Source organism: Callorhinchus milii, unplaced genomic scaffold (assembly GCF_018977255.1).
Source record: "Callorhinchus milii isolate IMCB2004 unplaced genomic scaffold, IMCB_Cmil_1.0 Scaffold2, whole genome shotgun sequence".
Classification (NCBI taxonomy): domain Eukaryota; kingdom Metazoa; phylum Chordata; class Chondrichthyes; order Chimaeriformes; family Callorhinchidae; genus Callorhinchus; species Callorhinchus milii.
Genome location: NW_024704743.1, coordinates 16,639,151 through 16,652,675, shown reverse-complemented (window position 1 = coordinate 16,652,675; position 13,525 = coordinate 16,639,151). Strand labels below are relative to the sequence as shown.

At 44.2% G+C, this 13,525-nt stretch overlaps 1 protein-coding gene across 2 annotated transcripts; it reads left to right on the top strand.

The window, feature by feature from the left end:
* Positions 1-6: 6 nt before the first annotated feature.
* On the top strand, positions 7-13,497 carry LOC103181548 (coiled-coil domain-containing protein 127). Of its 2 annotated transcripts, none has more exons than XM_007898118.2 (4): positions 7-132; positions 7,425-7,495; positions 9,935-10,069; positions 11,210-13,497. In XM_007898118.2, the coding sequence occupies exons 3-4, from the start codon at positions 9,949-9,951 to the stop codon at positions 11,896-11,898; spliced, it is 810 nt and encodes a 269-aa protein (XP_007896309.1). In that variant the 5' UTR covers positions 7-132; positions 7,425-7,495; positions 9,935-9,948; the 3' UTR covers positions 11,899-13,497. The 2 variants fall into 2 exon arrangements, with proteins under 2 accessions (XP_007896309.1, XP_007896308.1); XM_007898117.2 differs by lacking the exon at positions 7-132 and adding an exon at positions 149-265.
* Positions 13,498-13,525: the final 28 nt, after the last annotated feature.

The following is a 13,525-nucleotide window of genomic DNA, read 5'->3' as shown; positions in this document are numbered from 1 at the left end:
ACCAACCACTGGCGGCGCGGGGGGGGCGCGGGGGGGGGGATCCTCCCCTCTCAGTCACTGAGGGGGAGCGGCCGCACTGAGCACGTGGGATACTGAGGAAACCCTCAGCTCGTATCCCAAACACCTGTCACGGTCTGTATCTGTCTGTGGGCGGCGGACACGCTGTGGAGGGGGCGGGTGGGGCGCTCCCCCGGGTGTCATGGTACAGCTCTCACTGTGCCACTGCCGAGAGACGGAGAGCGGAGTGTGAGAGAGAGAGAGAGAGGTACAGAGAGAGAGAGGGGTACAGAGAGAGAGAGGTACAGAGATAGAGAGAGGGGTACAGAGAGGGAGAGGGGTACAGAGAGAGAGAGGTACAGAGAGAGGGGTACAGAGAGAGAGAGAGATACAGAGATAGAGAGAGGGGTACAGAGAGAGAGAGGGGTACAGAGAGAGAGAGGTACAGAGAGAGGGGTACAGAGAGAGAGAGAGAGGTACAGAGAGAGAGAGAGGGGTACAGAGAGGGAGAGGGGTACAGAGAGAGAGAGGGGTACAGAGAGAGAGAGGGGTACAGAGAGAGAGAGGGGTACAGAGAGAGAGAGATACAGAGAGAGGGGTACAGAGAGGGAGAGGGGTACAGAGAGGGAGAGAGAGAGGGGTACAGAGAGAGAGAGGGGTACAGAGAGAGAGAGGTACAGAGAGAGGGGTACAGAGAGAGAGAGGGGTACAGAGAGAGAGAGAGGTACAGAGAGAGAGAGGGGTACAGAGAGGGAGAGGGGTACAGAGAGGGAGAGAGAGAGGGGTACAGAGAGAGAGAGGGGTACAGAGAGAGAGAGGGGTACAGAGAGAGAGAGGGGTACAGAGAGAGAGAGGTACAGAGAGAGAGAGGTACAGAGAGAGAGAGAGAGGTACAGAGAGATACACAGAGAGAGGGGTACAGTGTGTGTGTGTGAGAGAGAGAGAGAGAGAAGTATAGAGAGAGAGAGGGGGGTACAGAGAGAGAGAGAGGTATAGAGAGAGAGAGAGGTACAGAGAGATACAGAGAGATACAGAGAGAGAGAGAGGCAGAGAGAGAGATACGGAGAGAGATACAGAGAGAGAGAGGTACAGAGAGATACACAGAGAGAGGGATACAGTGTGTGTGTGTGTGTGTGAGAGAGAGAGAGAGAAGTACAGAGAGAGAGAGAGGGGGGTACAGAGAGAGGGGTACAGAGAGAGAGAGGTACAGAGAGAGAGAGAGAGGTACAGAGCGAGAGAGAGGTACAGAGAGAGAGAGAGGGGTACACACACACACACACACACACAGAGCGAGAGAGGTACAGAGAGATACACAGAGAGAGAGAGAGGGGTACAGTGTGTGTGTGAGAGAGAGAGAGGTACAGAGAGAGAGAGAGGTACAGTGTGTGTGTGTGTGTGAGAGAGAGAGAGAGAGGGGTACACAGAGAGAGAGAGAGAGGGGTACAGTGTGTGTGTGTGAGAGAGAGAGAGGTACAGTGTGTGTGTGTGTGAGAGAGAGAGAGAGGGGGGGTACAGTGTGTGTGAGAGAGAGAGGTACAGAGAGAGAGAGAGGTACAGTGTGTGTGTGTGAGAGAGAGAGAGAGAGAGAGGGGTACAGTGTGTGTGTGTGAGAGAGAGGTACAGAGAGAGAGGGGTACAGTGTGTGTGTGTGAGAGAGAGAGGGGTACAGTGTGTGTGTGAGAGAGAGAGGGGTACAGTGTGTGTGTGAGAGAGAGAGAGAGAGGTACAGAGAGAGAGAGAGGGGTACAGTGTGCGTGTGTGAGAGAGAGAGGGGTACAGTGTGTGTGAGAGAGAGAGAGAGAGGGGTACAGTGTGTGTGTGAGAGAGAGAGGTACAGGGAGAGAGAGAGGGGGGTACAGTGTGTGTGAGAAAGAGGGGTACAGAGAGAGAGAGAGGGGTACAGAGAGATACACAGAGAGAGAGGGAGGGGAGTATATATAGAGAGAGAGAGGTACAGTGTGTGAGGGAGAGAGGGGTACAGTGTGAGAGAGAGAGGGTACAGTGTGTGAGAGCGAGCGGGGGGTACAGTGTGAGAGAGAGCGGGGGGTACAGTGTGTGAGAGCGAGCGGGGGGTACAGTGTGTGAGAGCGAGAGGGGTACAGTGTGTGAGAGAGATAGTGTGTGTGCGAGAGAGAGAGGTGTCTGTGTGTGTATGTATGTGTGTGAGAGACAGAGAGACAGAGAGAGGTACAGCGTCTCTCACGCTTGGCCTATTCTCTCCTCCAGTGCCAGCTGTGAGGCGATGCTGGACTTCCTCAAAATCAAAGTCCAGGGTATCATCTCAGCTGCCTCTGCCCTTATGACCACTACCCCTTTCCTATCTCCCCCTCACACCACGGTCCCTACCCATCCCTCCCTCCACACCTCAAACCTGTTTCCTCCTCCATTCTCACCACCACCATAACCCACATGAAACCAACCACCTGCTCCGTTGACCCCATCCCTTCTCCTCTCCTCACCTCCCAGCTCCACCTCCCACAGACATCATAAACCTTTCCCTGTTCACCACTGTTCCCACACGTTTAAAAAAAACGCCGTCATCATTCCTATCCTTAAAGAACGCTCACTGGACCCATCTCTGCTCTCAAACTACCGTCCCATCTCCAATCTCCCTTTCCAAGGTCCTGGAACGAGTTGTTGCTTCCCAGCTTTGCTCCTTCCTCTCCCGCCACTCTCTTCACGAACCCCTCCAATCGGATTTCCGTGTCGCCTGTCACCAGTCTTCGCAACCCTATCACCCCCATCCTCACCCGACTCCACTGGCTTCCCATGACACAGGATACAGTTCAAGATCCTGGTCCTCACCTTCAAAGCCCTCCATGGCCTTGCTCCCCCCTACCTCTGTAACCTCCTAATCCTCTACCAACCTGCCCACTCCCTCCGGCCTGCTTCATGTCACCCGCCTCGCAGCGCCACCATTGGCGGGCGAGCCTTCTGCCACTCTGCCCCCATCCTCTGAAACTCCTGCAGTCCCTCCGCCTCGCCCCTCCCTTGCCTCCTTCAAGACCCATCCCAAGACCCCCCTCTGTGACCATGCCTTTGGTCACCTTCCTTCCCCCCCCCGCCCTCCGATCCTGACCCCCAGCTCTGGTCCAAAATATTAATTGTCCAGCACCTTGGGACGTCCTCCCGACATGAAAGTGCTAAAGAAATGTAATTTTGTTGTTGTTGCTGGTGTGTGTGTGTGAGAGCGGTAACATGTAAGTGTGCGTGAGAGAGAGGTACAGTGTCTGTGTGAGAGTCTGAAAGAGGTATAGTGTATGTGTGAGAGAGAGGTACTGTGTGTGAGAGAGCTACAGTATGTGATAGGGAGAAGTACAGTGTGATATATCTAGAGAGAGGTACATTGTGTGTGAGAGGTACAGTGTGTGATAAAGAGAGAGGTACCATGTGTGATAAAGAAAGTTTGTGTTATGTGAGAGTCCGAGAGAGATTAAGGTACAATGTGTGATACAGTGACAGCACTTCGAGACACTGTGCTGTCTGAAGGGTGCCATATAACTGCAAGTTGTTGTTTCACGGACAGGGAGGAGTAGATTATGAGTGACAGGCAGGGAGGAGCAGTGCATGTGTGTGTGACAGGCAGGGAGAGAGGTACAGTGTTATGTTTGTGTGTGTGTGTGTGTGAGAGTATGTGATAGAGAGGTGCAGTGTGTGAATGAGAGGTACAGTTTGTGTGAGAGAGAGAGGTGATGGAGTGTAAAGGAAAGAGAGAGATACGGAGTGTGTCTGTGTGAGAGAGGGATACCTTGCTCCCATTCTCTATAAGCCATCCTTTCCACTTTGAAAACCCTTCTTAAAAACCTATCTCTGATTGTGCTTTCCATCACTCGTCCATATGTTCGTCACCTGCCGCCTCAATTATTCAAATGCCCTCCTTGCTGCTCTCCCCAGCTCCATCCTCTAGAAAATCCAGCTGATCCATAATTCCAAAGCCCGCATATTCACCCGTACTAAACTCCATCACACCAGTACTAGTCCGGCTCCACTGGCTCCCTATCGCTGAAAAGATCAATCTCAAGATCCTTACTTTGTTTTCAAATCCCTTCATGCCCTGATACCTCCCTACCTTTCCAACCAGCTTACTCCCCAACCCGCTGCCTCCACTCGATTGGCTCCAGACTCCTGCATATCCCTTGTAGCCCTCTGTTCCACCATCGATGGCCGCGCTTTCAGCCACTGCGCCACAAACCTCAGGATCACTCTTCCTCTATCCTTCCGGCTGGTCCCTTTCTTCCCCATCTTCAGATCACGCCTGAAGACTTTCCTCTTCGACCGTGCCTACGGTCACCTCCCCCCTCGGCTTGGCAAAGTGCTCCGCCACTGTCAAGTGGTCGGAAAGCTACCCTGCATGAGCGACGCTATATAAATCCAAGTTGTTGTTGATAATGCTTCCCTGACTCTAACCCCATCTCCAGCCTTGTTTTTACTCTGTTTCTGTGAGGTAAATTGAGGTGTTTTCCCACATGAAGGATGCCGTATAAGTACAAATTGTTGAAAGATTGAGTGTGTGAAAGACAGGCAATGAGAGGAGTTAGGGAGCGATTGAGGGATTGAGAGCAAATGCATGAAAAGTTAGTGCTGTATTGTGTGGGATTGTATTTGAAGTTTTTTCCATTCACTTTCTATCACTGTTAAGTCACTGTATGAAACGATGATTGTTACAATTGCATTAAATTGTTGCTTAACTACATTTATCACAGAAATTCCTGCTTCTCGTACGATCAGAATGTGCTAGAAAATATTAGTCCTGCAATGTATTGCTGAAGTCTACTCATGGGGATAGATTGCTGGGAGTATCCCATGCCTGTTGTATGTTTAGCAGAATTTCACATGTATCAGAGAACTTGGGTCAAATAACTTTAGTAAGGTGTCACCGTCTAGGTTGCAACTTCAGAACAATATTGGGGGAAGCTCTGTATTGTCAAGAGGTGCTGTTTTTTGGAAGAGATGTTTAAACAGGTCCCATGGTAGTGCCCTATTGAAGATTAACTGAATCAGAAGAGTCCAGGTTTCAAGTCAGTGATCTTCTAGACCAGTGGTGGACAGCCTATATAGTCGGCCAACAAAATCTTGATTGAATATTTCTTGATTCATGCCATAAATAATCAGGAAATATTCCATCAAGAAAAAACTGGAAACACACTATTGATTGAACACTGACTTACCTTGACTAGTGCGAATGCCTAGCGGCCACTTCTTGATAGCTCTGCGGGCCACCTCTGTTCTAGACTTTATAACTTAAGGGCAGAAGGGCCTTCTTCATCCTTGCTTCTCTTGTAATCTTGCCCTGCGAGTGAGCCATTTAGTCAGTCAGCCACTGGAGAAATTTTGTGGAAATGCTTAACAGGATCAGTGTTTATTTCTGCTCCCGTATCTTTTTTTCCACAGCTTGTTTGCATCAAGATGTGCTCGACAGCAACATAGCCAGTGAATCAGAAATCTGCAACAGAATATATTTCTAAGCTTCACGGCTGCTGCAGTTGACTAGCCATGTAAATGTTTAGCACATCCAGTTAAACATTCACATGGTTATTAGTGGGGCAGCTCAGAAGCTCAACAATGTAATCATGTTAGGGTAAAATTTTAGAGCTTTGAAATCCAGCTTCCAGGACATCAACTGGATCTAAAATAGCACATTAGTGTTCCATTACATCAGTGTTACCTCATGTCACCTTGGATCCAGCTGTGTATAAGTTTCAGAGTCCAAAACTGCTTTACTCTGGGTGGCTCATTTATGATCGTAGCAAAAGGACTTTATCTAATGAATCCTGCACATTCCCAGATGTGGTAGAGGCATATTCCTGAGTGCTGATTTATGAAAATCTCGTGCCGAACAGTAGAAGCCTCTGTTGGCCACTTCTGGCTGTGGGGAAAAAAAACTCTGGAAGTGGGAACTGGAAGATCGGTGTCGGAGCATAGTTTCAGCAAGTCAGCCTCTGACGCATCTGGTTACTTTCATGATTCGTTAGTCACAAATTCTTTCGTGAATCTTGGAGTTTGAGAGCTGTCTGTTGTTTTGGAGTATCCAAGTTTCTGATTTTGACTATTCTTACCTCTAGAATCATTTGGATTATGATCAGAAAACTCAACAGTATAAGACCAGAGTTTGATTTTTGTTTCAGTGTTCAAATGTTTTAAAATCCTGCTGTTGACAAGTTTATCAGCAGCGAAATAAAGTAAGGAAAGATTCCAGACTTACTTACATAGGACAGCAGATTAATGATTTAGGGGAAACATTTCCTCCCACTCTTATTGGTCAGTTACTGTCACAAGAAAGATAATATTGATAATTATATTAATAATGTACTGCACATTCTATTTCTGTACTTTCATTTTATATTTTGTGCTATATATTGTCCTCTCAAAGCTCTTAACTGTCTACCAAGCCCAAATTGGGCCAAAACATGGATACTGCTCCCATATCTCATGAAGTTATTTTGGTACCTCTCTCACACTCCTGAACAGGAAGTAGTAAAATATTTATCATGAATTCGAAAAAAATCCCTCCTCTTTAGCCTTAATCTATCTTCAACAATTCTCGTCTTTGTGTCACCGTCTCCTGGTTGGCCAAAAAAAATCACTTTTGGGTATTGCTGCAATAATTTTTTTCTCTCAATTTCCACTTCTTGCTCCTCTCAATACACTGTACTTCACTATAAGCTCTTCCTCCTTATATCTTTATTGCATTGACCAATTGGGAAGGGTGGTCCCAGCTAGACAAGCAACAGAAAGCTAGCCAGACAGTGTTTTCAGTGGCAAGTTATGAGGTTCTAAGCTGGTGAAATTCCAGCAGTACCCCAAAGCTCATTCTGGGGGTTCCCAAGCCTTGGGTCCTTGCCAAACTGTGCCTCATACTCTCCAGAATTAGATGAACAGGATGTGTTCCTCTGGGGAGAGAGTGCACGTTACATTCCAAACACAGGAATTTCAGTATGTAGGTGGGCTGCATGGGACTCTCGGTTTGGTTTGGATACTCTTTAAGTATGCTGGTGGATTTCCACGTGTGTCAGATACCCGGCTGACCCAAACAAAATGTGTTGAAACTAGCTTAATGCACCATCTATCTTATTCTTTGTCAGGACCTTAAAGCTGGAACTCTTAAACTTATCCTGGATCTTACTATCTAGAGGCCTTTTGTTTCTCTTTAATTTGTTAATACATGAGTAGACTGTACCACATATTTATTACTCACTTTCTAATAATAATTCTTGCATTTTGTACAGCATCTTTCTAATGAACTATTCTGTAATGTAAATACTAATTTCAGGTTAATCAGCAATTTGGGACATTGTGAGCGCAGATTGGTTGCTGTATTTGTCTAAATAACATTCTGTTTGTTCTAATTCTCATTTTGTGAAGTACTTTGGGACATTTGTTTACATGAAAGGCACTGTAAAAATATAACTGTTGTATCTTCATTTCAGAAACAAATTTGCAAATTGGACTCTTCGATGATCACACATATTCTGTTGCCTTTATTGAGCTGGATATTTCAGTAAGTGGCAAAATGAACCTTCAAAAATGTTCAAGATTAAATTCCTCTTGAAGGGGAGGAGAGATTTAAATGATGTGGGATGAAAAAAGCGATGTCTATTAATAATTTAGTTAAGGAACATTGTATTTTTCTTTTACTAATGTATATTGAATATTATTTATCAACTCTAAAGCTGTTCTGTATTGTAAAGAAGTGAATGTTGAGAACATGAACATACTTTCTGTGCTGTAACAAAGTTCTCATTCACTTAGTTTACACGCACAGGTTTAGACACTTAACATTTGCAAGTATGAATTACCTTGTATAAAGATCAGAATGTCCTTGATACAGAGCCATAGGGCAGACATTTAGTTAGGACTGTTTAATAAAGATTACATCATTGGGTTAGTCATCTAACAAGTCAAACAGAAGTATGGAGCTTATAACCCAGGTTAATTTGCTAGCTTTCAGCAGTGAGGATTTTTACAGATAGTGAAAGAATATTTCCGCTATTTCGCAAGTCAGTTGTCAGAGGACATAAATTAAAGATTGTCACCGGAAGAAGGAGGTGGAGTTTAAAAACAATTTTTGACGATGTACATGGGTGTGTGCCTGAGGGAGACCCTCGCCCACGCCTTTGTCACCTCCCGGCTCGATTATTCCAATGCCCTCCGCATCGGTCTTCCCAGCTCCACTATTCACAAAATTCCAACTAATCCAAAACTCCCCCGCCCATATATTCACCAGTCCTTGCTATGCTTCACTGGCTCCCTATCACAGAGCGGCTCAACTTCAAGAACCTCGTACTCATCTACAAATCTTTTCGTGCCCTGGCACATCCCTTCCTCTCCCATATGCTTACTCCCCTTCCTGCCTCCTCTGCTCACCTGACTCCATTCTCCTGCGCCCCTCCGCTCCACCATTGACAGCCATGCTTTTAGCTACTACCCACAAAACTTTGGAACTCTTTCAATCCCTCTGCCTTGCACCTTCCTTCGCCTTTCCTCTTCGTCCTTGCCTTCAGTCACCTTCTCTTTCCCCCCAGCTCGACATATATTTTATAACATTTATCACATCTCAAAGTGCTTCACAAGTAATTATTGTTTGCTGTCAATTGTCGTTGTTTCCTATTAATTATAGTCACTGTTTTTGTAGGAAACTCTGCCGCCCGCATTCTCACCTGCACCAAACTCCACTCCCCGATCACCCCAGTCCTTGCCAGACTGCATTGGCTGCTTGTCCCAGAGAGGATCGACTTCAAGATCCTCACCCTTGCATTCAAATGCCTCCACTCCTCTGCACCCCCCTATCTCTCTGACCTCTCTCCTCAAAACAGTACCCGTTGCCTTTGTTCCTCCGGGTCTGGCCTCCTCCTCATCCCCCAAGTTCTCCACTCCACCCTCAGCGGCCGTGCCTTCAGCCACTATGCCCTGAGGCTCTGGAACTCACTTCCTCACTCCCTTCGCCTCACTCCCTCTCTTCCTATTTTCAGGTCTCTGCTGAAGACCTTTCTCTTCGACTGCGCCTTTGATCACCTTCCTCCCCATCCCCCTGGCTCAGCCCCGGGATCCATTACTGTAAAGCACTCTGAGACACTGCCCGGTGTGGAGGGCGCTATATAAATCCAAGTTGTTGTTGGTAGCCATTTGCGCCAATAAGGTTCCTTAAAACAGCAATAAGGTGAACAGCTAATTTATCTGGAGCATTGTTGGCCAGAGCACTGAGAGCAACTCTTTTGTTTGAACAGTATAAGGGATCTTCAGTGTCCATCGGAAACTAGCGGGCAAGACTTTGCATCTGAGCATTAGCTTATGGGCTCATGTTCTGATATGGGACTTGAACCCACAATCATCTGATCCAGAGACAATAATATTATCAATGAGCCAAACTGACAATCAAAGGATATGGGGGAGAGCAGGGAATTACAGCAGAGGGGGAACTTGTACCAGAACTCCAATGAGGGAATTAGCACATACACCAGACTCAAAGGTTGTCATCTGTGCTATTAGTTTTTGCTGACTCCTGAGATGCCTAATGATGCGTGTGTATGATCTAGTAACAAGCTTTGAATAGTTTTGGGCTTATCGAATCCTACTTGATATGAAGCTTGATCTCATGCAATACTGTAGGTTCAGTTGTGAATTTTCATGCTGCAGTAATCTATTTTTCTAACAGTTCTTTAATTAAAATAAGTAAATAATAAATTATAGAGCAGTACTGGACTTCTGGCACTCCAATGCGGTGCTGAAGAGCACCCATTGTGCGATGTGCCGTCCTTCAAATTGATTGCCATGTTCACCTACAAAATACACAGTAAATCCTGTGAAGCCCTTTGAGACTTGATATGGCGCTACATCAAATGCAAGGAGTATTATCTTAAATTATAAGACAATATTGTTTTACTGTCTAAGACTGATGGACATTTGGCACAATTAACACTTGTCTTATTTGTGCTGACAGCAAACTGCAACTCCATGAACAACCTTAATGAGCCTATGCAGTGGAACATCATGCCTAACCCTAGAGAGGGTGGAGGTGATGGAAGCAAATGGAATTACGCCCTGTTCGTGCCCATGTTGGGACTAGCTGCCTTTCGTAAGTATTGGAAACTCATTCCTGTTTTTTTTGTTAATTTTGCCAGTCAACAGATGGATAGAGGTTCAGGACCATCCAGCTCGGGGAAGTTAGAAACAGAATACACTCAACCCCGGCTAACCAGACTTAAAATATCTGGAATTTGGACTTAGCTGGACCGGATCTGAAAAAATCTCCTCCGGCCCCAAATCCATCCTGTGAATTCCAAATTCCCACCAGCCCAACTCTCCTAGTGTGCACCCATGCCTTGCCACGCAGCGCATGTGATCCCCACAGTTTAACACTGATTGGTTTTGCCAAGGCCATCAATACAGCTGCATTGCATCAGTGGCCACAATATGTTTTGCTTTTTTGTCTAATTTATTTATTTAAAATTCATTTTATTTTAAAGGTTAAGGAGGATTTATCTGAATTTATTTCAAAGGGTTAGGATTAGCCATGAAATCTGCCTAGCCGGAAAGGATCTCCTTCCCCATCAGTCCTGTTAGCCAGGGTTTGACTGTATTGGATTCGCTCTGAAACAGGCATTGGTTAGTTTTTCACAATCTCCAGTAGAGCAGACCAAATAGTACAAATTGCGTATAGGATCTAAGATTTAGCCAAACCTTTAGAAGGAAGTAACACAGATTATATGAAGGATATATGTATACATGTATTTAGAGAAAAATAACCACCAAGTAATACCTACGATAAATTGAGTAAACTCAAACTCTTGTGGATAGCTGGTTACAAACTATTGTAGTTGTCATATAGAATTACATGATGTTTGTTGAGGTGGTGCTGAGAATGTCTCAGTGGGAATGGATCGTGCTTATGTCTTAGTTATGTCTTAGCTGGTTATTTTGATGATGCAAAGAAATGATTGTTCAAAAGTTAAAAGTTTTGAAGGAAAATTAACTGGCAAGCATCTAGAGTAGGATTTTCTGCTGTTAGGCTGGAAATAGAATCGCATTTATGATGTTTCAAAAAAAATCTTGCTAAACAATGGTAAATTGCAGTGGATAGTCCAGAAATATCTGAGGACTGTAGTAGCAATTTACAATTTTTTTTCCTTTCTATTCAGAGCACACAAATCACTGTTTATTCCTAGTGTTCCTGTACCTTGTGTTAAAATAAACTATCTTCATTTTGCTTTTCAAGGCTGGATCTGGTCGAGAGAGTCCCAGAAAGAGATTGATGGAGTAAAAGCAGAGTGTAAGATGCAGATGGATGCTGCACACAAAGATTTGGAAATTAAATACCGCGACACAATAGTTCAGTATCGGCGCTCTATTGCACATCTTGAGCTAGAGCAGGAGAAACATCAGAGCAGAGTGCAAGGCTATCGAGAAGCTCTTTCAGCACAGAGTCGACAACTTGTTGAAAAACATGAACAGCTGAATCAAGAGCGTGCCAGGATTGAAGAAGAGAAAGCTATTATTCAGCAGTCTGGTGCTGCAGGAGCCTTGTACCGGAATCTGGTGGAAAGAGAAGAAGCATGGCAAAGGCAGGCCAATGCATATATAAAATATGTTGAAAGATTACTAGTTGATAGACAAAACCTGTTTTGTAGTCACTTTGTCCCAAGACACAATCGCCTTGACCTGGAGAAGAATATGCTTTATCGAGCTGCTACAGACTCGATGGCTAAAAGGGTTGGAATAGAAGCTGGCTTGAAGGACATTTTTAAACATGATAAACATTGTGCTAATCCATTGAACACTGACAAACAAAAAAATGGCAGGTTAATGTGGCTTTACATCTCATACTGGAAACTTCAAGCTGAGCTTCAAAAGTTCAGGAGAGCTGAGGAAGCCATGTTGGGAAAGAGACCTGACGTGAAGTTTTAATCGGGGATAAATTCCATGTGGGTCTAGATAAAGCCTACAAATGCAGACACCACACTTTACAGAAACTCTGTAAAGCACTGTGAGATGTGATAAGGAACTATATCCAATTTAAGATTATTAGAATTATTCTAATTCTATAGCAGTTCAGAGTATTCCCTTCCTCCCTCCCTCCCCTCATTCAAGGCTCATCTCAATAGGCCCATCTCTTTGATTGAGCTTTCCCACATCTTTCCCTTCCCACAACCCTCACTCCAACCCCCAGCTTGGGTGCTCAGCCAGCATTCTCATGCACTTTGAGATGTCCTCCCGACTTGAAAGGTGTTAAATAAATGTTATTGCATTCAGAATTTTGCAGATTCTTAAATGCAGCCTTAATTCTGCGAATTGAAGCAATTTTTCTGTAAGTTCTTTTAAGAAATACAGAAAAATAACTTCAAAGATACGACTGAATTCAACAATTTGTTTAATTCTTGATGCCCTTAAATGCTGTACAAATAGCGTAAATCTAGGCTCAAGTGGAATCTTTCCCAATAGAGTTTTAAAACTCTCAATGCCTATCCCAATAGAGACCTAATTGTAAATGTTTGGCTGTGGATCTCTGACTGTGCAATTTCAATAACTTATAAGACAATTATGTAAGTTAAAGACCATGAGATATGTAGGACTTAACTCGCTATAAAATTGGATCATGACCATTTGACCTATAATCAACCTCAATCAATCTATGATTGAATAGTCAATGTATCTGCGATTATTTCTTAAAATCTGAAACAATAATGTGTCTGTCTTGCAAACACTCTTCTCCGTATCATGTGTGAGAATTTGAAATTGGATCAGTACTGTGTTTGAAAAGGTTGATTTCTGAACTGGCACAATTGGAATCTGTTCCTCACCTTATTACAGAGGTCACAAAAAACAAATCTGAAGCGTCAGATTTGTTTTTGTGACTTCTGTAATTAGGTATTTTCCTTGTTTAAAGGAAGTATCACTCCAAGATCTGTGTGCTATACTCTTGTGTCAGTTATTGTGTCAGGGTTATGACAAGGGGCAAATCTCGTATTCCCTCAGTGTGAAACTGGCAGTGGTCAAGAATAAGGCACATAGAATTCACCTGTTTTTAAGTAAAAACAGACCTACGTTTTTGAACCTATCATAAATAGAGCCCCTCTTCCCGATAATGTAAGCACTGGATTCAACTTGATATTATTTGGAAACAAAAAAATAAACTTGATGTTGTGAGCACCTACAAATGATTCTTGCTAGGTGCTAACAACAAATTGTATTGTGCCATGGAATAGTAACATATAGTCTCTTACTTATTTTTCCACATATAGTATAGCTTTAAGAAGCTTTAAATGTGTTTGTAATATCCTGATACTGATATCCTATACTGGATTATCTCCAGCTGTGTCTGCCCTGTTTTTGTTTAATTTTTTGCTGCTGGAAAAAAATGCTTTGTTTGGCTCTCCTACAAGTCTACGGTGAAGATCTGTTTTTCAGTTTATTCTTGAAGTCTCCTTCAGCAATGTTGCAGAAAAACATTTCTGCTATTTCTCCTGTTTTATTTTCATTCTTTTGCTATATTAAATAAATCACTTGTTGTTTAATCTTGTCTTGTATCCACTGT

Excerpts from the sequence above, each read along its gene's own strand:
- LOC103181548 (XM_007898118.2), top strand. The coding sequence starts at position 9,949 with ATGAACAACCTTAATGAGCCTATGCAGTGGAACATCATGCCTAACCCT. Across the intron at positions 10,070-11,209 it reads GTTGGGACTAGCTGCCTTTC|GCTGGATCTGGTCGAGAGAG; the intron begins GTAAGTATTGGA and ends TTGCTTTTCAAG.